The sequence below is a fragment of the Brachycentrus maculatus genome, unplaced genomic scaffold (assembly GCF_059751285.1).
Source record: "Brachycentrus maculatus isolate JH-2025_06_01 unplaced genomic scaffold, ASM5975128v1 h1tg000369l, whole genome shotgun sequence".
Classification (NCBI taxonomy): domain Eukaryota; kingdom Metazoa; phylum Arthropoda; class Insecta; order Trichoptera; family Brachycentridae; genus Brachycentrus; species Brachycentrus maculatus.
This window is the reverse complement of record NW_028281118.1, coordinates 490,043-512,896: the sequence shown is the minus strand read 5'-3', so window position 1 is coordinate 512,896 and position 22,854 is coordinate 490,043. Positions and strand designations below refer to the sequence as shown.

General features: G+C 33.3%; 1 protein-coding gene across 6 annotated transcripts in view; it reads left to right on the top strand.

Annotated features, from left to right (window-relative positions):
* Positions 1-22,854, top strand: part of LOC148303421 (fat-like cadherin-related tumor suppressor homolog) — a 448,267-nt gene that overhangs the window by 242,526 nt on the left and 182,887 nt on the right. For all 6 annotated transcript variants that reach the window (XM_088269965.1, XM_088269962.1, XM_088269964.1 and 3 more), the window contains exon 3: positions 5,662-9,036. In XM_088269965.1, the coding sequence (XP_088126091.1) occupies positions 5,697-9,036 (3,340 nt within the window). In that variant the 5' untranslated portion in view covers positions 5,662-5,696. The remainder of the gene's footprint in view (positions 1-5,661; positions 9,037-22,854) is intronic.

Sequence of the window (22,854 nt, the reverse complement as noted above, 5' to 3'; positions counted from 1 at the left end):
TCTATTCTCTCTGCCTACCCCTGCGGAGAAGCGGCGTGATGGTTAGTTAGTTTAGATTAGGTTTCGTATTACACCTCCATTGAAACAACTTCATATACGATTTGCGTGAAAATCGCTGTTTGTTTACAATACCCTCAATTTACATCCCAGTAGCTGCACGGTTCACGTGTTCACCATGTAAGTACCTTGGCTGACCATATTTTGGTTTAGAAATTTGACGAATGTGTTGTCCCTCGCAGACGACCGCGCGATTTACTATCGAATTGCTCCTATATTGCTGATGACAAAGGAGTTTCCATCAGTCCTGGCCTATAATAGCAGTTCCTGGGACCATCATAAATCAGCAAAACTAAACATGTCTTTTGTTATGGTTTAAACCAATTTTATTATTATTTATTCTATTTTTATTTATTAAATGCTGAAATCAAACACTTTTTGGGTCTACTAAGATATACATGTATTTCGTTGTTAAAAAAAACACATAAAAAATATATTTCATGACAATTGTTTTGCCTAGCTATGGCATTTTCAAACGTATGTTTGAAAATATGACATAATAAAATAAAGACATTCGTTTGCACATGCCATAACAAGGCAAAACCACTGTCTCAAAATTTATTTTTTTAATGTTTTTTTAACAATAAAGTACAACTTAGTAGACACAGTAAATCTGTGTTTGATTTCAACATTTAATATATAAATTTGTTTTATGCCTAATATTAAATATCCTTGTCTTTTTTTTAACTTTTATATATGCAATGGTCTTGGATCCCTTTCACACGTTGTAGCAATTTAATAGATTTGAAAGTATGGCTGATTATGGTGCAAAAGTTGAGAAATTTGTTTAGTGTTTGTTAAATTTGTTAAGTATTCCATTTGAACAAAAGTGAGATTCATTCTAAATTATTTTAATTCACATATATTCTTAGGAAACAGAGCCTGAAATAACTTTTTTTTGGATTCTTCTTTTTGACAAATTATATATTGATTATATATCAATATTAAAGGTGTCTCAACTTGAAATAAAATACCTTTCGTTTTTATACAAAGGAAGGGGGAAGTCTGGGTATTTCAGGTCTAACGACCTGGCATTTGGCTGGCTTAACTAATCACATTATACACTTGTATATCGTTCACCATTCTGCTTATTATTAAACATTCATTTCGCATTAATTTTTCAAGTCGTATTTATTTGAAAAATGTTTTAAACATAATTATGGTGGGCGTTTCTTTAAAAAAATATTTTTCGTTAAATCTCGTAGCAAAATATACACTTACATTTTTTATAGCATATTTATTTACATCTTTAGCTGTTTTTATCCTCAATTCAAATTCAGAAAATATTCCAGACATTTTCTGAAAATATTTAAAGGGTAATTGCAAAAAAAACTAATGTGATAATAATCATTAAGGAGTGAAAGTACCAATATTGGTCTAATAAATTTATTATTATTAAAAGGAATATAAATAAACCTCATTTATGTACGAAATTAGTTAGCATTTTATTACATCTTAAGTGGAGGTAATATATTTTGATAGACATTTTTTTCAATTAAACACAGCATAAATGTCAAATGGCTAACATTAAAATTTAATCTTAATTTCAAAGAACAAAAAAACCCTATAAATAATACTTCTGAAAGTCTTATAGAAATATTTTAAAATTATTTTATATTTTAGCCAAGTAATTATTTCGACCCATATTTTTTGTGTTGTACTTTTATCTTAAATTTAATCACTTGAATTCTTAATTTATGTTTAAAAATAAATATTACTAACCGTACCCGGCCACGCATTACTGTGACTCGATGTCTGGTTAAATGAGAAGAAAGAAAATACAATGTCCACATTTTTAAATAAAAAAAATATAAATGTAATTTCACAATGCTTGTGAATCGACTGTTTAGAAGCACACTGCCCGCCATGAGAAATATGAAATATGAATTGTGTTGCTGTTAACAGTTCAACAGATGGCCTTGCCATTACGGTGACAAAGCAATTTTTTTATAAAAAGAACTACCTGTTATCTGTCACATTTTAATTGTATTTGATTTTTTTAAATTTATTTTACATCCACCAAGTGAGAGGATGTTTCTGCCAGTGTCATGTCTTTTTTGTTTACAAATAAAATAGTTTAAAAGTTCATTGTTTAAATGTGTTTATTTTTATCATTTTAGAAATTCATATTTTTATTAATTTAGATATATAAAAACACGCGCGTATTCGCATAAAGCTTTGTATCAAATTTTAAAGCAATTTGTGGATAACTTTGTGGAAACGGATAAGTATTACATTTAAATTTATGTATTAATTTTAAATCAAACACAGATTTTTTGAGTCTATTAAGTTGTATTTTATTAACAAAAACACATAAAAAATTATATTATGACAATTGTTTCGCCTTGTTAGGGCATTATCAAACGAATGTCCATTATCAAACGAATGTCCATTCGTTTGATAATGCCCTAACAAGGCGAAACAATTGTCACAATATAATTTTTTATGTGTTTTTGTTAATAAAATACAACTTAGTAGACTAAAAAAATCTGTGTTTGATTTAAAATTAATGCATAAATTAAAATGGAGTTCTACAAATTAAACGCCAAATCAGTAAATAAATTAAATTTAAATTTTGAAGATTTTTTTTTATTACAACATATTTTTTTTCTTCTATGTAGGTACTGCCAATTCACTCTTCATATTATCTATGTTCACATGTAAATATGGTTCTTTTCTTAACAAATCATATTACAAAGTTCGTCAACAAAGAATGGTAGGTACCGATGATATCATAAGAAAGCTGGCGTGTTATCCGCAAGGTACACGTACCGAGACATTTTGGTGTGCGAAGCTTCAAAGTTTGACATTTTTTAGGCTTTCTTTGCCAATGTCTCTCTCAAACCAATTTCCATATTCCGCTAGGGGAATTGATAGATTGAAATTCATATCTACCATTTTGTTTCGACTTTCTCTTTAGAACTTCACGACACTGCCTCTTGAATCTGCCTTAGAAGATAGGGCAAGGAAGATAAGATTTACTTTGTAATGAAAGTCGATAATAACGTTGAAATGATAAAATGAAATTTCAAAATACAAGGTGACCACAAAGAACGGGGCTGTTTTGAAAAAAATAGCACTTGGTAAATCTTGATGTTAAAAATTATGTATTAGATGTTAACCGACTCTATCGATGCACTTTTCCACTCTTCTACTTAAGTTCTTCCACATTCTTCTCATACACAAAAATATTTCTTCCTCTGGGCTTACTTAACGCTAGATCCATGTACGTTAATACGAGACTAGCAAAATTTACGACGGTAAAAAACTCACATATTACCAAAAAACATTAAAAAATAAGTGCAACACGTTTTTTGAGAACTGTATATAAAATAGAACATTGAATAATGGTAAAAAAAAATAAAAATCTTGCTAGTTGTCACTACTTTCTTTACATATGTAGCCTCGGTACTCCCCACAGATGTCCGTCGTAAATTTTTCGAATGTCTCGTAATCTAGAAATCTCGTTTTTATGTGGACAAACCAGGCACATTAAATGAACTCAATGATGAATTCGAGTGAGATGTACATGATTGATCAGCAAATATTGGAAAGAGTGTGGAAAAACTTCAAAAGCAGAGTGGGAAAGTGCATTGGTGAAGACGAATAACATCTCGCAGATATTATTTTCCTAGAATAGCTTGAGTGGTATAAATTTTACTACATTTTTGTCAGTAAATATTTTTTTACTTCAATAGTAACCGAGTTTTATTTTTTCAAAAGCGCCTTGTTCCTCGTGGTTACACTGTAGGTCCGCGAGAGTATTAAAAGGAGAATACTCATGATTTATCAATGCAAAAATATATTATTTAGAATACAAAGTGTGTACAAGTTTTAGATGTGTCAAAATACATGTCTACCGATTAAAGTATATAATTTTAAAGCTTTTACCAAATTCCCTCAGCGAGGAACGTGCCTTTCAATCTTTTTCTCAACCCATTTCTAGTTGAACTGGGTAGGTATTGATAGTACACATGTGCTAGAATTCATTCGTGTGAGCTCTTCGGTGTAATCTCTTCTCTCGCCGTAGAGAATTAAGATCTTCCCTCGGGCTCAGAACACTTGGATATTAGACCATCGCCTCAATATTCTAGTGTAAATTATTGTCCTGAAACTTTGTAAGAAGTACAGTTGGCTAGAATCTTGTTTACATAACCTTACCAAGATATCTTTCTCGTTTATTCTATCCGTTGTATGCAGCATCCTTTCAGGTGCAAACTACTGTGCGTTGCGGTTTTTTAAATGGAACTTCTTAGGCAAATTGGCCTGAATCAGACTCAATTCAACAGACAGTTGAAGGAATCGTTTTTACGTAGTTTCTAGTAAATTTATTTCTTAATGTGTGAATCACTGGAAATTGATGAAGAAAATAAATATTTTATTTAATTAAGAGAGATTTTCTTAAATTTAATTCCATATAACCATTTTTAATGTATTATTTATATATTGATTTGGCGTTTAATTTGTAGAACTCCATTTTAATTTATGTATTAATTTTAAATCAAACACAGATTTTTTAATATTATTTTTTGACATCTCATTAAAGATGAAGAAGAATATGGAAGTCTGGGCATTTACGGGGCTGACGACCGTCATAGGCTGGTTTAAGTGATCACTTTACACACGTGTAACATTCACCAATTCTACCCATTATTGAAAATACTATGAAAATAACTCCTGTAATTGGAGATAATACAGATTTTGTGAACAAGTATTTGGACACACTCAAAATGTTGTAAACAGATTTTTTTAGTCTACTAAATTAGCAGACTAAAATAATCTGTTTAGTTTTAAATTAACACATTTATTTTTTAATGCTTTAATAATTGAATCGTCAACAAATGCAATAAAAGAGTAGTGCGTCAAAATTCTTGTTTCGAGAACCTAAAAAGATTCACTTCTATCGCTCGAGAGTCTCGCGTTTATTTTTTAAGCCTTTTTTTTATTTTCTTTTTCAATGAATTTCATTCATTTTATATTGGTTTGTTTAATATTTCTGTCACTTAGTAAATAAATTCATTCAAGTTTTTCCTGGATATCTTATCTCGGCGTCATGCGCCAAATATTTTATTATTTAGATTGTAAATGATAAGATTGTGTTGGCGCCAGTCTTTAATGGTTACCGCGGATGTTCACCATTTAATCTTTGGAAAAATTTAATATAGCCGGTTTATCAGGACGAAGTTTATCTAATCTGTATTTACAACACTGATACCTAGAATTGGACACAAACACATTTTAAAAAATACGTTCAGTTCAGTGTTTGGTGCCGCAACACCTTGTTCATTTGCTGTGCCAAATGATAACGAAATTCGCTAAAATATCACTCGCGGAATATTGAATATAGCCGTATTGTGAGGACGAAGTTTATCTAATGTGAATTTACAACTCTGATGTCTAGAATCGGGCGCAAACACATTAAAAAAATACATTCAGTTCAGTGTTTGGTGCGACAACACCTTGTTCATTTTCTGTGCCAAATAATAACAATACATACAACAGAACAATAACAATACAACAGAACTGTTATTAATATGGTATGCTTTGTTTCTCAATTGTTTAAAATACTCCATAATACTAAATTTAATTATTCTTTTTTTTCAGATCCTATGAGTTGAAATCGGGAACACAGCCTGGGAATGATTCCGGGCGTACTAGCAGTATGTCTTCTGTTGCTATTCACTGTGGTCTGTGGCCAAAACCATGGGAGCCTTCGATTTGCTCACCCCGTATACAACGTCAGCATTCCGGAGAATAGCGTCGGGAAGACGTACGCGGAGCAACCTCCGGGGGAAGATTCCGTGGGACTCCGGATAGACCCTCACAGTGAACTGGAGATTCGGTATAGAATCATCGGCGGTGATCGTGATAAATTCTTCAAAGCAGAAGAAAGACTCGTCGGGGATTTTTGTTTTTTATCTATAAGAACTAGAACTGGAAATTCGGATGTGCTTAATCGCGAAAGAAAAGACAAATATGTGCTCGAAGTGCGCGCGTCAGCTACTAAGAGAGACGGTAAAAACAAGGTATTTTTTGAAGCCGACACAACAGTGATTGTGATAATTTTAGATACCAACGATTTAAATCCTCTGTTTTATCCGACATCTTATTCCGTAGACATACCTGAAGATACTCCACTTCATAAAAGTATAATAAAAGTTTCTGCAGAAGACGCGGATTTAGGTTTCAATGGTGAAATTTATTATAGCTTTTTAGAGTACACCGATCAATTCGCCGTGCATCCTACAAGTGGCGTAGTCACAATAACGAGACCTCTATTGTACAGTGAACGTTCTCGTCATGAACTTACAGTATTAGGCGAAGATCGCGGTGCCCTTTTTCGATCTTCTAGCTCCGCTCACGCATCTAGAGCGAAATTAGTCGTTCGCGTTAAACGTGTCAATCTTTACGCGCCTGAAATATTTGTACACCATCTCCCCGACATTGTAGAAAATTCAACCGTAGAAATTTATGCTATCGTCAATGTGGTCGATAAGGATGAAGGTATTCATGGTAAAATAAGAAGTTTAGAAATCGTAGATGGTGATCCTGATGGTCATTTCCGGATACTTCCTGGAAATCAACCCGGAGAATTTAACATCGTCGTTCACGCACTTTTAGATAGAGAAAAAACACCACAAGGATATAATTTAACATTAAAAGCTTCCGATTTTGGAATTCCTCCAAGGCAAAGTTACAAATCGATTCCTGTACATTTAGCGGATGTTAACGACAATGCTCCAGTATTTCATAGAGAAATATATGAAGTTGTCATTCCTGAAACTGCGCCTATCAATACTCCAGTGATAAGATTAAAAGTGACGGATAAAGATTCGGGTAAAAATGCGCAAGTATTCTTGGAAATTGTTGGCGGTAACGAAGGAGGCGAATTCTTCATAAACCCTGACACCGGAATGCTTTACACAGCCGTTTCACTAGATGCGGAATCTAAAGCTTTTTATACTCTGACTGTATCAGCCATCGATCAGGGTAATGCTGGAACTAGAAAGCAGTCGTCGGCCAAAGTAAAGATAAATGTTTTGGATACCAATGACAATGATCCGTTATTCGATAAACCTGAGATAACGGTTTCGCTTGATGAAAATGAACCAGCGGGTACTTCTGTCACCAAAGTTACCGCTAGAGATAAGGATTCCGGAGAAAATGCTTACATTTCATATAGCATAGCCAACCTCAATCCAGTTCCATTTGAAATCGATCATTTTTCTGGTATTATAAGAACTACTCATGTTCTGGATTATGAAAGTATGAAACGAGAGTATATTTTGCGAATCCGTGCAAGTGACTGGGGTCTTCCTTATAGACGTCAGACAGAAATGCAATTGACTATTAAGATTAAAGACATAAATGACAACAGGCCACAATTTGAAAAGATAGATTGCACAGGTCACGTCCCTAGATATGTACCCATCGGTTCGGAAATTATCACACTTTCCGCGATTGATTTCGATGCAGGAAACATTATCAGTTATAGAATCGTATCTGGAAACGAAGATAATTGTTTCAGTTTAGATTCGACTTCGGGAGTCTTGAGTGTTAGTTGTGATCTGAAAGATATCAGGGTGGAAGAAAGAGAAGTTAACGTTACTGCAACTGATGGAAGGCATTATTCGGATATAGTAAAAGTACATTTTTATCTTGTGAATGCGAAAAAATCTCTCACTTCTACCGGACGGCTCCTCAGTGATGAAACGGGCGGATTTGAATGTAAAGATACCGGAGTCGCTCGAAGGCTCACCGAGGTTCTTGCGGCGGCGGAAAGAAATAACATGCCCGGACGGGGAGACGTCAGTCAAGAAGAGTTTGCAATGATGCCCAGTAGATATGGGGAAAATATTCACACCCCCGAATTCGTAGACTTCCCGCTTGAAATAAAAGTCAACGAGTCGGTAGCTTTGGGGACGACACTTATCAGAATTAAGGCGCGAGATCGCGATCTTGGTTACAACGGAAAATTAATATTCGGAATATCTGGCGGTGATCCGGACTCCGTATTCAGAATCGACCCTGAGAGCGGAGACTTGAAAATCATAGGATACTTGGACAGAGAAAGAGAATTCGAGTATTATTTGAATATAAGTGTATATGATCTCGGTAAGCCTCAAAAAAGTGTTTCGAGAGTATTACCCATAACCGTACTGGATGTCAATGATAATGCGCCGAAGTTTGAAAAGGCGCTCGCTAGTTTTAGAGTTACAGAAAATGCCATGAACGGAACTGCAATATTTAAAGTGAATGCCACGGATGCCGATTCAATAGAATTTTCCATCGTTAAATATTCTCTTGTGACTGACACGCGAGATTTTTCGGTCGATCCTATAACTGGAGTTTTAACTGTGTCGGCACCGCTGGACCGAGAAAGACAAGGTCTCTACGAGCTTCGTATACGTGCCACAGATAACGGAGGCCTGTATGCTGACGCATTGGTCAGGGTTACCATTGACGATATCAATGATAACACCCCCCGATTTAGTTTGCCCACGTTCAACGTCAAAGTAAGGGAGGATATTCCTCGAGGTACCGTTGTTGCGATTGTTAACGCCGTCGACCCTGATTTGGGTACCGGTGGAGAAATAAGGTATTCTGTTATTGACGAAGGAGATGTCGATGACATTTTTAAAATAGATACCCTCTCAGGCACTATACGCACTGCTAAGCTTTTGGACTTCGAAGAACGTCAAGTGCACAGCCTTACCATCAGGGGAACCGATAGAGGTGTCCCCGCTCTGTACTCCGAAACGACAGTTATAATCGATATTGTGGATGTGAATGAAAATATGTTCCCACCGGTGTTTAGTGATTTTGTTTTGGAAGGCTCCGTACAAGAGAATAAGCCTATCGGTACAGAAGTGTTCACAGTGAAAGCAACAGACGCAGACCCACCCGGCGGTGACTCCAGAATCACTTACAGCATCAGAGGAGGAGATGGATTAGGATACTTCACAATTGACAATGAAGGTATGTTTAAAAAATACTGTCATATGCAATTTTAAATTTATGTTTATTTTAATATCTTCGTAAGTTATGAATTTTGATTTCTGGATATTTTGCCTCGTTTCATGTTTCGTATTTCTGTGCAAAATGAATGCATTGTTCGTCGTAGTTTTTCATTGAGAGAAAAAATGTTCATAATACATATATCGCTCACTCCTTTCAACAACGTCATATATCAAAAATCGTCAATTATCAGTCGTGCATATTTTCGGAATGCCTAGAAAATGTACTTTATTCCAGCAAAAGCGACATATGTTTAACTTAATATTTACCCGCTACAGGGCAGAAAATGTTGATGAAATTGTATTGTTTAATTATTTTTTTAAATATACTTACTAAATATTTTTCAAGTGGAGAAAAAAACCTTTAGGTTTAACCGCAAAAGATCTGTTGTACTGTAAAAAGTACAGTTGTGCACAGTAAAAAATTCAATAAGTGTCTTGATATTTATTTTTAATACATTTTATTGTATTCTTGAATTTTAAAAACGATCTCCTGAAAACTCGAGTTTTTTTTATTTATGACGTTGTTTAAAGAAGTGAGCGATATGATATATAAAATTTAAACATTTATTGTTTTTATTTCAACTCACATTAAAATATTTACTCAAAACGTATGTAGGAATTTGCTTTTAAGTTCTCCTTCTAACCCTCGTCCGCACCCATTGATGCATAGGGCATTACATCGAAACTCATTGATCCTATGAAGGGAAGTTTATCAGATCTGTGCTTCAGAGTTCTGATTAATACCATCAAAATAAATATTGGATGAAAAAAATCTCTTTACTCCCCAAGCATCGAACTTAGGACTATATTATAAAGGCGGACCAAGTCATGAAAAATGTGTTAGTTGTAAATACCTACAAGCCTTTCAATCCTCTTCTTATCCTTATCCTCACCCTAGCATAGGGCACTACATCGTATTGAAATAGTTTTATTTTGGTCATAAATTTCATGAAGGCAAGGTGATCAGTCCTACGCTTCAGGCACTAGTCAATGTATAATTACATTTAATAAATATATGATTGAAAAGTTAATATTTTCTAAATTTTACCCTCCTGGGTAAAAGCCCGGGTTCTTCAGGGCGGTAGTCTGGCGCTTTAACCACTTCACTCCCGAGGCGTACAAAACCTGTGCGTAATGAAGCGATTTTATTTGCACATTCGACAATATTCCGAGTCGGATTCCAAAGTTCTCCAATCATTTCATCGCGTAGGTACTCGAGATTACGCTCGCATACATTTTGATCGTATTCACATTGATAACAACACTTGATGTTCCATTTGCATCCTCCACAAGCGCTCCTAACCATGCAACATGCAATGCGCAGGAATAATGATATTTACGTCGTCGATGGAGGAACACAGTAATCGGATTGTATTCCTGCACTGTTTGCTCATCTGTGCCGCAAGGCTCTTGTGGAGGTGTGTGAACTGTGGAGGTCCTCACTAAAAAGTTACACAAAAAATCCTGTTTTCTGGAATCTATCGAAATATTATCGCTTACTCCTTTCAAGAACGTCATAAATCCAAAATCGTAAATTTTCAGCTGTGTATGTTTTCAGAATGCCCAGAAAATGTACTAGATCCCAGCAAAAGAGGCATATTTTTAACTTAATATTTACCCGCTACAGAGCAGAAAGTGTTGTTTGTGTATTGTGAAAAAATGGTATTGTTTAATTTTTTTTTTGAATTTACTAAATATTTTTCAAATGGAGAAAAAACCTTCAGGTTTTACTTAAAAAGATCTGTTGCACAGTAAAAAGTTTAATAAGTGGCTTGAAATTTATTTTTGTTACAATGTATTATATGTTTAAACTTTAAAAAAGTTCTCCTGAAAAATCAATTCTTATTTGTGACGTTATTGAAAGGAGTGAGCGTTGTGTTATCTTATCTTATCTTAAAGTTATGACAAAACGTGGTCAATTCTGTGTTAAACCAATATGAAATCATTAAATCGCACCAAAGCGTAACAATTTTACAAGTCAGAATTCCCGTTGAGTGAAAATCATTTGTAATGGAAATGTAACGTTCAGGTGAACTCCACAACTGTAATGCAAGCAAATCGCTTCCATTTTTTTCTTCATTGATTACAATTTTTTAACGTTAACGAAATCGCGTGCTCCCGTTTGTCAAGTATTAAACCGATTTTTAAGGCTTTTTCATTGTAATGTAAACGTGCAGCTAAACGATTTCAGTCTATGCATACATTAAAAGTTTTATAGTACAATAAATACAAATGGAAACACCATTTCCTCTACGAAACGGATGTATTCACGTAGCTATGTGGTTGGTGTTTTACTATTATCGGAAGTAACGTTAATTCGAATACATTCCGTTTTGTTGTTTTTTGTAGTTTTCAATATACTTAGTACTTGAAAGTACAACCATTTTAACTAATATGTTTAAAAAACTTTATCATATAAAACTAAAACTTTGTTTTTAACCACTTTTATTTTTGGCACTTTTTTTCAACTGGTTTCGATAAGACCCTTGTAATCTTCAGGGATGGACATGAACTACATGTCCTGTAAGTAGAACATGTTCATCCCCGAAAATGACAAGGTTCTTGTCGTAACCGTTGGAGAAAAGTTTTAATTGTATTTTATAAAGTTTTATAAAATGTGTCCCAAAGTATCTGCAAAAATCATTCATAAATGAAATTTTCTACACTCTTGTCATTTCAATTAGAAATATTATTACCAAAATTCAAGTTTAAAAAAATATATTTATATTACGTACAGTGTACAATATAATTGTTCAATATAAGTGTCATTCATTACAAATTATTATTTTGATGTACACTTAGTCCCATCGAAGTATTTTAAAAATAATATGTTTAACACTTAATGCCTTATAATGTGTAAAGAGTTGTTTTCTTATTTGTTGAAATCTGAAATTCTGAACCATTCACATAATAAAATATCTATATTAATTATTTGTTTGGCATTAAGTTTGTGGAATTACATGATGATTTAAATATAAAAACAAAACACTCGCTTAAGACCACTTTTGAGTTTATTAATGTAAAAACCAAAAATGTTCTACGGTTATTTAACTCAAAAGTACTCTTACAAGTATTTTATTTTTAAAATGAAATACAATATTGGAAGAAGAAATATACTCAATTGAATAAAATAATTTTTGTAGCATATTTCATTACGTTTGGCAATAATTTTACATTTGATAACCATTAATTAAATTGAATTTCATGTAATTATTATTTAAATACAAAATATTCTGGTAGGAAATTCATATCGTTTATTATTTACAATGAATTGAAAAACTCTCGTATTGGAATAATCATATTTGGAAACCCGTGTATCAAATTATTAAAATAAAACGCATGATATGACAAAATGAAAAAATGCAATCAAATCAATTATTTGAAAGCGTTATCTATTGTCGTTGAATGATTATCAGTAATTTCAGTTCTGATCATTCATAATACATATTAATATATTGTTTTATTTTACCTTTTTACTGATATTTCAAATTTAAATTTAATTTTAATTAAAAAAGGTGTGTTGAAATGGTTTGAACACGTAGAATGAATGAGTCAGGAAAGAACAGTAAAACAAAGGTAGTTAGTCGTCGAGAGTATTACAGGTATTGACAAAAATGGAAGAATACCTTCATATCTTGATACCCTTTTATACCTAGAATATGATCGGATTGGATTAAGACATGACTATGTACTTATCTCAGAAACGCAACGGAAGCTGTAAGGTATAACACATCTATCATACTCTGATATCTTGCGGCTTTCTTTGTTTTGCTTACAAATTCCATTCCTCAACTCGCCATACTCAGACAGGTTTCGATATCGTAAGTGCTCGTATCAGGCACCTGCATCAATGATATACATTTTTCTTGCAGTCGTCGGTTTTGTGTTATTGATTTTATATTTTTCCTTACTTACAAACTAAGGTATCTGTGACTGTTATACTCGTATAAAGTACTGGGTACTGTTTCCATGCGATGGATTACCATTTTTGTCAGAAGGATATTATTTCAGGGTGTGAATAATTTTTCAAAGTAATTACAATTATTATTTCTTGAATGTTTTTCGCAGATACTTTGTGGCACATTTTATAAACATTATAAAATAAAAATAAAATTTTTTAACCACTTTTTATTGGTACACTTTTTCCAACCGGTTTCGACAAGAACCTTGTCATCCTCAGTGTTTATGTACTAATTCTAAAACATTGAAATACTCATAGTTAGGTTATAGTTAATTACCCTTTCCTTACGATACCAAAAACTTCCACGCACTCCGTGCACCATATGAAAATGTGATTTAAAAATGTGTTTAAAAAAACGGGAAAAAAACTCCTAAACGAAAAAGTGTACCAATAAAAAGTGGTTAAAACAAAGTTGTTTTATTTTATAAACAATAAATATTATAATTAATACACAATGACGAATTTGTCTCTAAGAAAGTTAAAGTTAAAGGAAGTAGGTAAATAGATTTCAACTAAAGACATCTGCTGGTGATTTATTGCACTAAGCGCCGGTGTTCCCAGAACGTGAACAAATAGGCACCCATGTAGGTATCTACCAAAATACCTACATCTTGTAAATATAAAATACTTGTATTATGCCGCTTTTGAGTTGTTAATGTAAACACGACTAGTTTCGAAAACATCTGTAGTATAGAAATTCGAAACATTTTATGTTCTTCTTCAAACCCTTATCCGCACCCCAATGGTGCATAGGGCACTGCATCATATAAACGCAGTGTTATCTTGATCGTTGACACACGAAGGAAAGGTGATGATGAAAGCCCTCCGCTTCAGGCACCAGTCCAGGGTAATATTGAATAAATATTTGAGTGAAAAAATCACTTATATTTATTTGACCCCCCCTGGGAATCGAACTCGGGACCTCCAGAACGGTAGCCAAGGTAGGGGCGGACATAATTAATTGAAATGGCATTACTTTTTAGAACTCCAAATAATATTACAAATAACGGAAAAAATATTCATAAATAATACTTTTTAATTCAATAATAGATGTTCGAATAGTGAAATAAGGAATAAATGCAAAGCTGAGGTAAGCATTATCGATAAAATTAAGAAAGGTGTCTTAAGATGGTTTGGACATGTAGAACGAATGAGTGAGGAAAGAACGGTGAAACAAATTTATGAGGCGAATGTATGTAGTTGGAAAAAGGAGTAGAGGAAAACCGAGAAAAACTTGACACGATCAGGTATTTTTGCTGGTTAGTTTTGCTTTTCACCTGTCGATGAAAACATCTGTTAGTTCTCGAAACTAGTCGTGTTTAATGAAATAAAACTCATTGAGTGGTATAATAGAAATGATTAATTAAAAAAAATCAACATGTAAAAAAACTAACTAACTAACCATCACGCCGCTTCCCCGCAGGGGTAGGCAGAGAGAATAGAGCGCCACACCACTCTGTCCTTGCAAATATTCTTCGCCTCTCCCACGTTCATGCATCTCCTCATACATACCCGCCGATTGTTACGACTCCTAACCTGACCACTTTCAAGTATTTGGCATACCTGATCGTGCCATGTTTTTCTCGGTCTTCCTCTGCTTCTTTTCCCACTAACATTCGCCTCATAAATTTGTTTTACCGTTCTTTCCTCACTCATTCGTTCTACATGTCAAAAACATCTCAACACACCTTTCTTAATTTTATCGGTAATGCTTATCTCAGCTTTGCATTCCTTCCTTATTTCACTATTCGCACATCTATCATACATCGTTTTGTCGCACATTCTTCTGAGAGATCGCGTTTCGACTGCATTCAGTCTACTTTCATCCTTCTTTTGGAGTTGGAACCAGGAAAATCAACATGTCATTCCACAAAATGAATGCCGAATCAATAAATAATGTTAAGTATTGTCGGTTTACGTATTATTCAAGATAGAAACGCGAATACAAGTAAATAATGTGATACCTAAGAGTACTTGAGCTAAAAATGGAAGAAAAAGCGTTGCCTCCAACGAAGAAAGCGCTCCCCTCCCCTCGCAGAATAATCGAGACTCTTCCATCTGGAAGTAACTGCCCTATAATGAATACGTATCCGCCGGGTCGGCAGTAAAATTATACAACGGAACATAACGGTGCAGTAATGGGCTCGATACAGTCTGGAGATATGCAGCGAGCAGATAGCTGGCCGCAAGGAGAGACGAGGAGATTACAAGAAGATCTGGAGGTGTGCCTCGAGTACAGCATGACTTGTGGAGATGGCGATAGAGGTACAGAGTGGTGAGCATCCGTCTAGCCCGTAACCCTGTTTAACACCGGTCCAAATGAGGCGAGATATGTGCAGCCTCAAGTAAAAGGAGGCATCTAACATTTTATTAAATTACAACATTTTGAGTGTGTCCAAATACTTGTTCAAATCAGGATTATCTCCGTTATAGGAGTATTTTTCATATTTTTCATCTCACCAATAGATGTCTCTAGTGAAGTTCTAGTGATTCAAGAACAATGTTTTAAAATTGGTTCATATAAATAGAACTTCCAAGAATTTGAGTAGTGTGGTTGTCAATAATGGGTAGAATTGGTGAATGTTACACGTGTGTAAAGTGATCACTTAAACCAGCCTATGACGGTCGTCAGCCCCGTAAATGCCCAGACTTCCATATTCTTCTTCATCTTTGATGAGATGTCAAAAAATAATATGATCGTTAATTACATGAAGGCAAGGTTATTAGTAGGTACTGTACTCAATCATTGAATCTAGGGCAGTATGAATTTGAGAGGATCCATATAATGTAAGTGAAGGAGTTCAATGTGAAGGCATAACTGCTATATTAGAATAGAAACGGAGGAAAACGGTACTTTTATTGATTGCACAAATCACTGCTTATGTGTCTACGAGTCCTTTTGAGGAGAAAAAGTAGATAGACCTAAACTCCATCAGAGTTGACCCATATATAGTGATACTAACACAAGTACAACTTACGGCCGTCCCGCCTCTTAATAAATATAAATAAGTACAGGGTTTTGCAAATTAATTAGAATGCATTACGCAGCCTCAAATAAAATTAAAATAGTCATGGTGAGAGGTAAAATGGTGGTGTGTGCGAAGAAGAAAAATAAGGTTTACTTTCAAACAAAGCTATAACCGAAAACGGGCAAAAATGAATTTTGAATTTAATTAATCGTAAAAAATAATCCTAATATGCAAAAAAAAAAAAAACTTTTTTTTAAAATAAAAGCTAAATATTTGTGTTTTTATTATTTACACAAATATTTCAATTTCATACTATTTCTGTGAGCCTAAGCGGCTCATTATTAGAAATAGGTATCAAATTTCGGTAGAGTGGGTTTTGAACCGAGAAACTCTGACATAAGAGTCCGCGACAGTAACCACGGGATCACAACCCGACACTTTTAATAATAGAATGTATAAATAGGCAAGAAAATATTTTTCAAATTTATTTAGAAAATAAGAAGTTTACAGGTGGCTCAACAATGAAAGCAAAAAGTACCACATCTTCATAAATAAAACATTTAAAGAAAAATATATAAATTGTTACTTGTATAGAAAATCAAAATGAACAAAAGTAACTTTTAACATTTTCTAAAGGATTGTTCAAAGTACATCAAATAATACAAACGCTGTAGTAATTTGATTTCTGGGTTTGTTAAAAAAACGTAAAAGTTGGGTTTGGAATTAAACCTCCTAAAACAGGAATGAAATTTTAATATGGCACACTAACTTATTCTCTCAATTAGAAACAGGACCGCAAAAAGGGGGGATTTATTTTAATTTAATTGTTGTACCTTAATTGGCAAGAGTACCGAGCACGTTTTCGACCATCCTCAGCATTTTGCAATATGCTGGATACTGTATTTTAATTTGCGACAGTCGATATTTAATGGGATGTAGATTGGTCTGTGATGTACTGCCGACACAACGGGATAATGTCTTCATTACCCTATAAATCATTCGAGATTATCTACGTTCTAGAAATTATCCGTGGCGATTCATACGAAAGTAACGTTAGCAAAAAGTATCTTTGCACGCAATCTGACAAATTAATAGAAATAAATAGACGAAGGTAGTAACTTGAATATTTTGTCGAGTAACGTACAGCGTAAATTTCTAACCATGAATCACGTCAAGTTTTCTTGATTCCATGTAAAAAATAGTTTATTTTTTAAAGGTGTCTCTACTTTATATGATATCATTCTTCTTTTTTATGAAAAAAGATGGTTTGAGCATTACAGGAATTACGACATGGTATTTGGCTGGCTTAAGCGATCACTTTATACACTTGTGTATAAGGTTACAAACTTAAAGTTGACGCAAATGTAAAATTGATATCTCATCCTTAGTGTGAATAATCCAGTGTCCGATTTAATAAAAATGTTGATATTGTTAGTAATATTTTTAACTGATTTCACATAAAAATACAAGTGATTTTTTCACTCTAATATTTATTCAATATTACCCTGGACTGGTACCTGAAGCGGAGGGCTGATCACCTTTCCTTCATGTGTAAACGATCAAGATTACTCTGCGTTTATATGACGCAGTGCCCTATGCACTATTGGGGTGCGGATGAGGGTTTTATTATATATTATTATTATTTCAAATAAAATTTATTTTTAGTTAGCACATTCGTGGTCATCAAGTGGCTTATAAGGATGTCGCAAAAGACATTTCTGTCCAATTTCCTGATAGCAATTTGAAATTTGATAAAGGACAGCAATTCCACAGGGGTTTAATGTACAGCTGCTATTAAAACTCCCGTGTTACTTCGGAAATTTAAATTAATTAATTACCAACGCGGGATACATCGTTTTTCTTTTCGTTAATTTCTATTTGAGTAATTTGATTTTATCGTCACGTGTCTTAAATTTCCCTAAATAACTTCTCCTTTTGCTGTTATAAAATATGGTTTAGAGAACGATTATAATTAAAAGTTCTTGAAAATATAAAATGATTTCAAATTTAATATTACATGGATTGGTTAATTTATACCCTTTCGCCTTCTTTACTCAAAAAAATTTTTAGTAAAGTTTGTCAATATTCTAACACGTTCTTAAAAATATTTATGGTCGGTTGAAGCATTTTAAACCGAACTGTATTATATTCTTTTTTGACATCTCATCAAAGATGAAGAAGAATATGGAAGTCTGGGCATTTATGGGGCTGACGACCGTCATAGGCTGGTTTAAGTGATCACTTTACACACGTGTAACATTCACCAATTCTCCCCTTTATTGACAACCACACTACTCAAATTCTTAGAAGTTCTATATATCGCTCACTCCTTTCAAGAACGTCATAAATAAAAAAACTTGATTTTTCATGACAACGTTTTTAAAGTTTAAGATTATAATACAAAGTATTAAAAACTAATATCAAGCCACTTATTGAACTTTTTACTTTGCAACACACCTTTTTAAGTAAAACCTGAAGGTTTTTTCTCCATTTGAAAAATATTAAGTATATTTAAAAAAAAATATTAAACAATCCTTTTCTTCAAAATGCAAAAACAACACTTTCTGCCCTGTAGCGGGTAAATATAAAGTTAAAAATATGCCTCTTTTGCTGAGATATAGTACATTTTCTGGGCATTCCGAAAACATGCACAACTGAAAATTGACGATTTTTGATTTATGACGTTCTTGAAAGGAGTGAGCGATATATGAACCAATTTCGAAACATTGTTCTTGAATCACAAGAACTCCACTAGAGACATCTATTGGTGAGATGATAATAATTGTAATTGGATATAATCCAGATTTTGTGAACAATTATTTGGACACACTCAAAACGTTGTGAAACTGTATTAGTTTTATTTATTTCAAATTTTGATATTTATTTCACGAATAAATATCAAATATTTTATGAGCTTTATCTATCAATTTACGATATTCCAAAAAATAAGTTTTTTTAATGAGAGGATATTTTGTAATTGTGAGTATGATATTTGTGACAACGCTGAAAAAGGTGGACAGTGAAATTGATAATAATTATTTTTATCTATTTATAAAATAATGAAAATAAGACTGTTTAGAATTATGTAAGGTCGATCTGGGTAAAATATGCTAGAATAACATACTACTTGACACATATGAATGTGATATATTTTATGTAACTAACCCAATATATGAAACGTTATAGGAAAATTTTCTGGAATGAAAAATCTTTTATCTCGCCCTGCATGAAGCAATGAAATATTTCGCAAATTAAACATTTCGTAGCAGTCGTTGAAAAACGGCTCATTTTGTTCATCGTCAGCTGAATTCAAACCAAACTGGACCACCTCTCTATGTTAAAACTAGTATAGGATAATATCTATGCTATTCACCGCAATGTCCACTTTCGGCCAACAATAGTATTTTGTACTATTTCACTTCTAAAGAACCAAAAGGTTCCTTTGTTCAGTTTCATTTTAATCATTAAAGTGCTCATTACTTCCTCAAATTAAGATAAAATGTATTTCTAAAATCTCTCCGATAAAATTACTTTGAGAAATGTTCCGTAGGAAGTCAAAGGATTTGTTGGTTTGAGGATTTTGATTGGACGTGACTTACGATAATAATAATTGTAATTTTGTACCTTTGTGGTGCGGATGAATTAACATGGTATAGGTATTTAAATAACTATTAGTAGAGGGATAATGCTTCACCCTGTTTAGTCGAATGAATCCTTCGGCAGTCCGCAGAAGCGCCGTGGGTCACGTTCAGCTAATGTTTCTCTACCCCTTGCTAGGGGATGTTCTCCTACTATTTCAGTGTTACACTTTGCCGCACAACGCACTAGTCTCGGCGGCACAAAGGGGTATTTTGCACGTTGGTCGAGAATATGAAGTTATCACGTTTTATTAGAAATCTTGGATTATTTCGAATATAAATCTTCGAAACTTTTCCCATGCCAGTGTATGTTAGTAAGTTACTTTATGCAGTTGGTGCATTAAATAACAAGCGTTTATGCTTATTAATCCTGAAATCAGCGTTGTTTCAACGGTTTTATCTAAAAATTATTGTAAATAATTTGTCTGCTTTATATTCCTAATAGTTTGTTGGTTGGTTATATTGTTTGAAACTCAAATCCTCGGCATTATGCTAAAGTTGGCACAAAAAATATTTCGCTAAATAAATAAACGCGGTTAAGTGCTATTTTAAAAGTCTGCGTCGCAAGTCGTCGTGCCTTTATTATTTACAGATTTGAAAATTTACTTACCTTCTATATTATTTACACTTATTTTACGTTCGTCTTCGATCCGCAGTGATAAAACATTTATTTTATCTGTGTTTATTCGGCGTATTCAATAAAGAAGGATTTTCTGAAATGTTCTTCGAATCTACGTTTTTTTTTATTGGTACCTTTTATTTTTCGGTGAAGACGTACACGATTCATGAAAAAAAAGTAATCAAATATCCAATTATTTAGTGTGTTACAAGTCACGTTTGGCTTTTTCAGCTCAATAAATTTGTAAAGTAACGTAATAATATAAGCTTCAGAGCTTTTTTGTCAACGCGATTGAGAATTTTCAACAATTTAAGTAGAAAATTTTAGGGTTAGTTAGTTATTAATCAGTTTTTTTCCGCCTACGTAGTGTAATGGTCAGCACTATAGGCTACCGTACTGGAGGTCCCGGGTTCGATTTCTAGGGGACTCATATACATTTAAGTTATTTTTCACTCAAATATTTATTCAATATTACCTGAAGCGGAGGGCTGATAACCTTTCCTTCATGTGTTAACGATCAAGATAATAACGCGTTTATATTATGCAGTGCCCTATGCACCATCGGTGCGGATAAGGGTTGAAAGTTATTTTTTTAAAGACTGACAGATACCTTACCTAAAATATAACGAAATTGTAAAATTAACAGAAAATTATAAGAGAAAAGGAGCAATTCGAGATCGCTTAAGGTTGCATACCTGTATGCCTTCTAGTTTATGTCACTTAGACGTTGTTAATATGTATGAGTTCCCAGAGGTCTATTCGTTTTCCGTATTTCACCTTGACCTCAGGACGATACTAGCTCGAACTTGTATTTCTCATTACAGTTCGCAATTGTAACTTCAGCGTCGTGTCCCCTCACTAGGGCTTTCTATTTGAAGAAATATTACTTAAAATTACTGGATTTTTTTCTTCATTTCATCGGTATTATCTTGAAAATTTATATGCCCTCACCATTCTTCTATTCTCCTGTGGGTAATGTTGCTTCTCTACCGTTGAAATTTCCGTTAGCATTGTTGAATTTTTCAAATAAAATGATCTACTTAAAAAATATCTCTTTAATTCACGTGACTGAACATCGTTATTCAACGTCTTGTTTTATTCATCTGATCTTTAACCATGTCGCTAGAAATGGTTATAGGATTATGCAAATAATAAATCCTTCTGGAAATATTGAATAGATGTTCAAATTCTCATAGTCACCACCCACTGAACTTTTAAAGAAAATTTTGTGTTACTAATATATTTTTAAATTCGTCAACACTGATATATAACCGTTAAAATAGTACTTTATTGTGAATGTAATTTCTAAATTGATGTATCTATCGTGTGGGCGTAAGAACATAATTTTTTGACTGCCATTTCACGCTCTCATTTTTATTTTTTTTATTTGTCCTTGGCACTCCTAAACAGTGAATTAGTAGTAACCTGAAACCACTTTCTCAAATTTTTAAGCCAGGATATACGTCTTCTTTGTATAGTGCACCTTCGATGTTTACTTGTAATATAATACTAATTAATCATTAAGTATTCCTCTCCCCTTTTATACATATTTCCATGATACTCTCCTTTTCTTTCTTTAATAGTGTCTATGATCTCTGTAACCATGTGTCCATGCACCTTATTCGTTTCGAACTCTCTCAGTTTTTTAGCATTTTTCTAAAACACCACATTTCAAATGCTTCAATCTTCTTTGTGGTTTTTCGCGTAACAGTCTAGCTTTCGATGCCATAGAGAAGCACTGAATAGATATAGCAGCTTTCAATGTTCTATGTTTGAAGTCACGTCAGTATAAGGAGGTCACGCATTTGGACGTAGAAGTTTCTCGTCATTTCCACCCTGACTTTGTTTTTTTTGGGTAAAGTCCCACTGGTCATTAAGCCAACCGCCCAGATATTTAAATTAAAGTACCTTTTCTATTACATCAGATACCATTCCGAGAGGCACAACTGGCAATTATTTAGTTTTACTGACAATGTTAAGTATTATTGCACTTTTATGTTAACTATCAAAAAAAACTTAGCTACTAAAAATATTACTCACTTATAAGAGGCGTGCGCCTTACTAATATTTTAGACATTTTAATAGTTTAACGAATTTGATTATTTTTTATTTGGTTCTAATATATATATATATGAGGGAGAAGCTATACTGCACCTGTGATATCGTTCTAGTTTATTTTTTTATTTGGAAAAATAATTTCAACTGACATACACCTGTTTTTTTTTCATTAATATAAAATTGCTTTTGTTTTTCTCGACCTTCAAAATAATATTTTATGTTATATTATTTCAAAATACGTATTTTCTATATTTACAATATAAAAATTATATTTATTTGTGTCACGAATGCTTCATTTTAAGGATATTTCAGTGCTTTTCAGAAGACAAAACCATATTTCGCTTGTCATTTTAAATTTTATCTTTAACTGAGATGTTATTTCATTATTTGTATCCGCCCGTTTGGTGTTTCTTAAATGGAGGACGATTCTTTAAACAAAAAAATAAATTTATGACACTTAGCTCTGTATTTCGAGAGCTTTATGGCAAGCGTAAATGTATTTTTTTTACAAAGGAAAAAAAATATTAAAGAT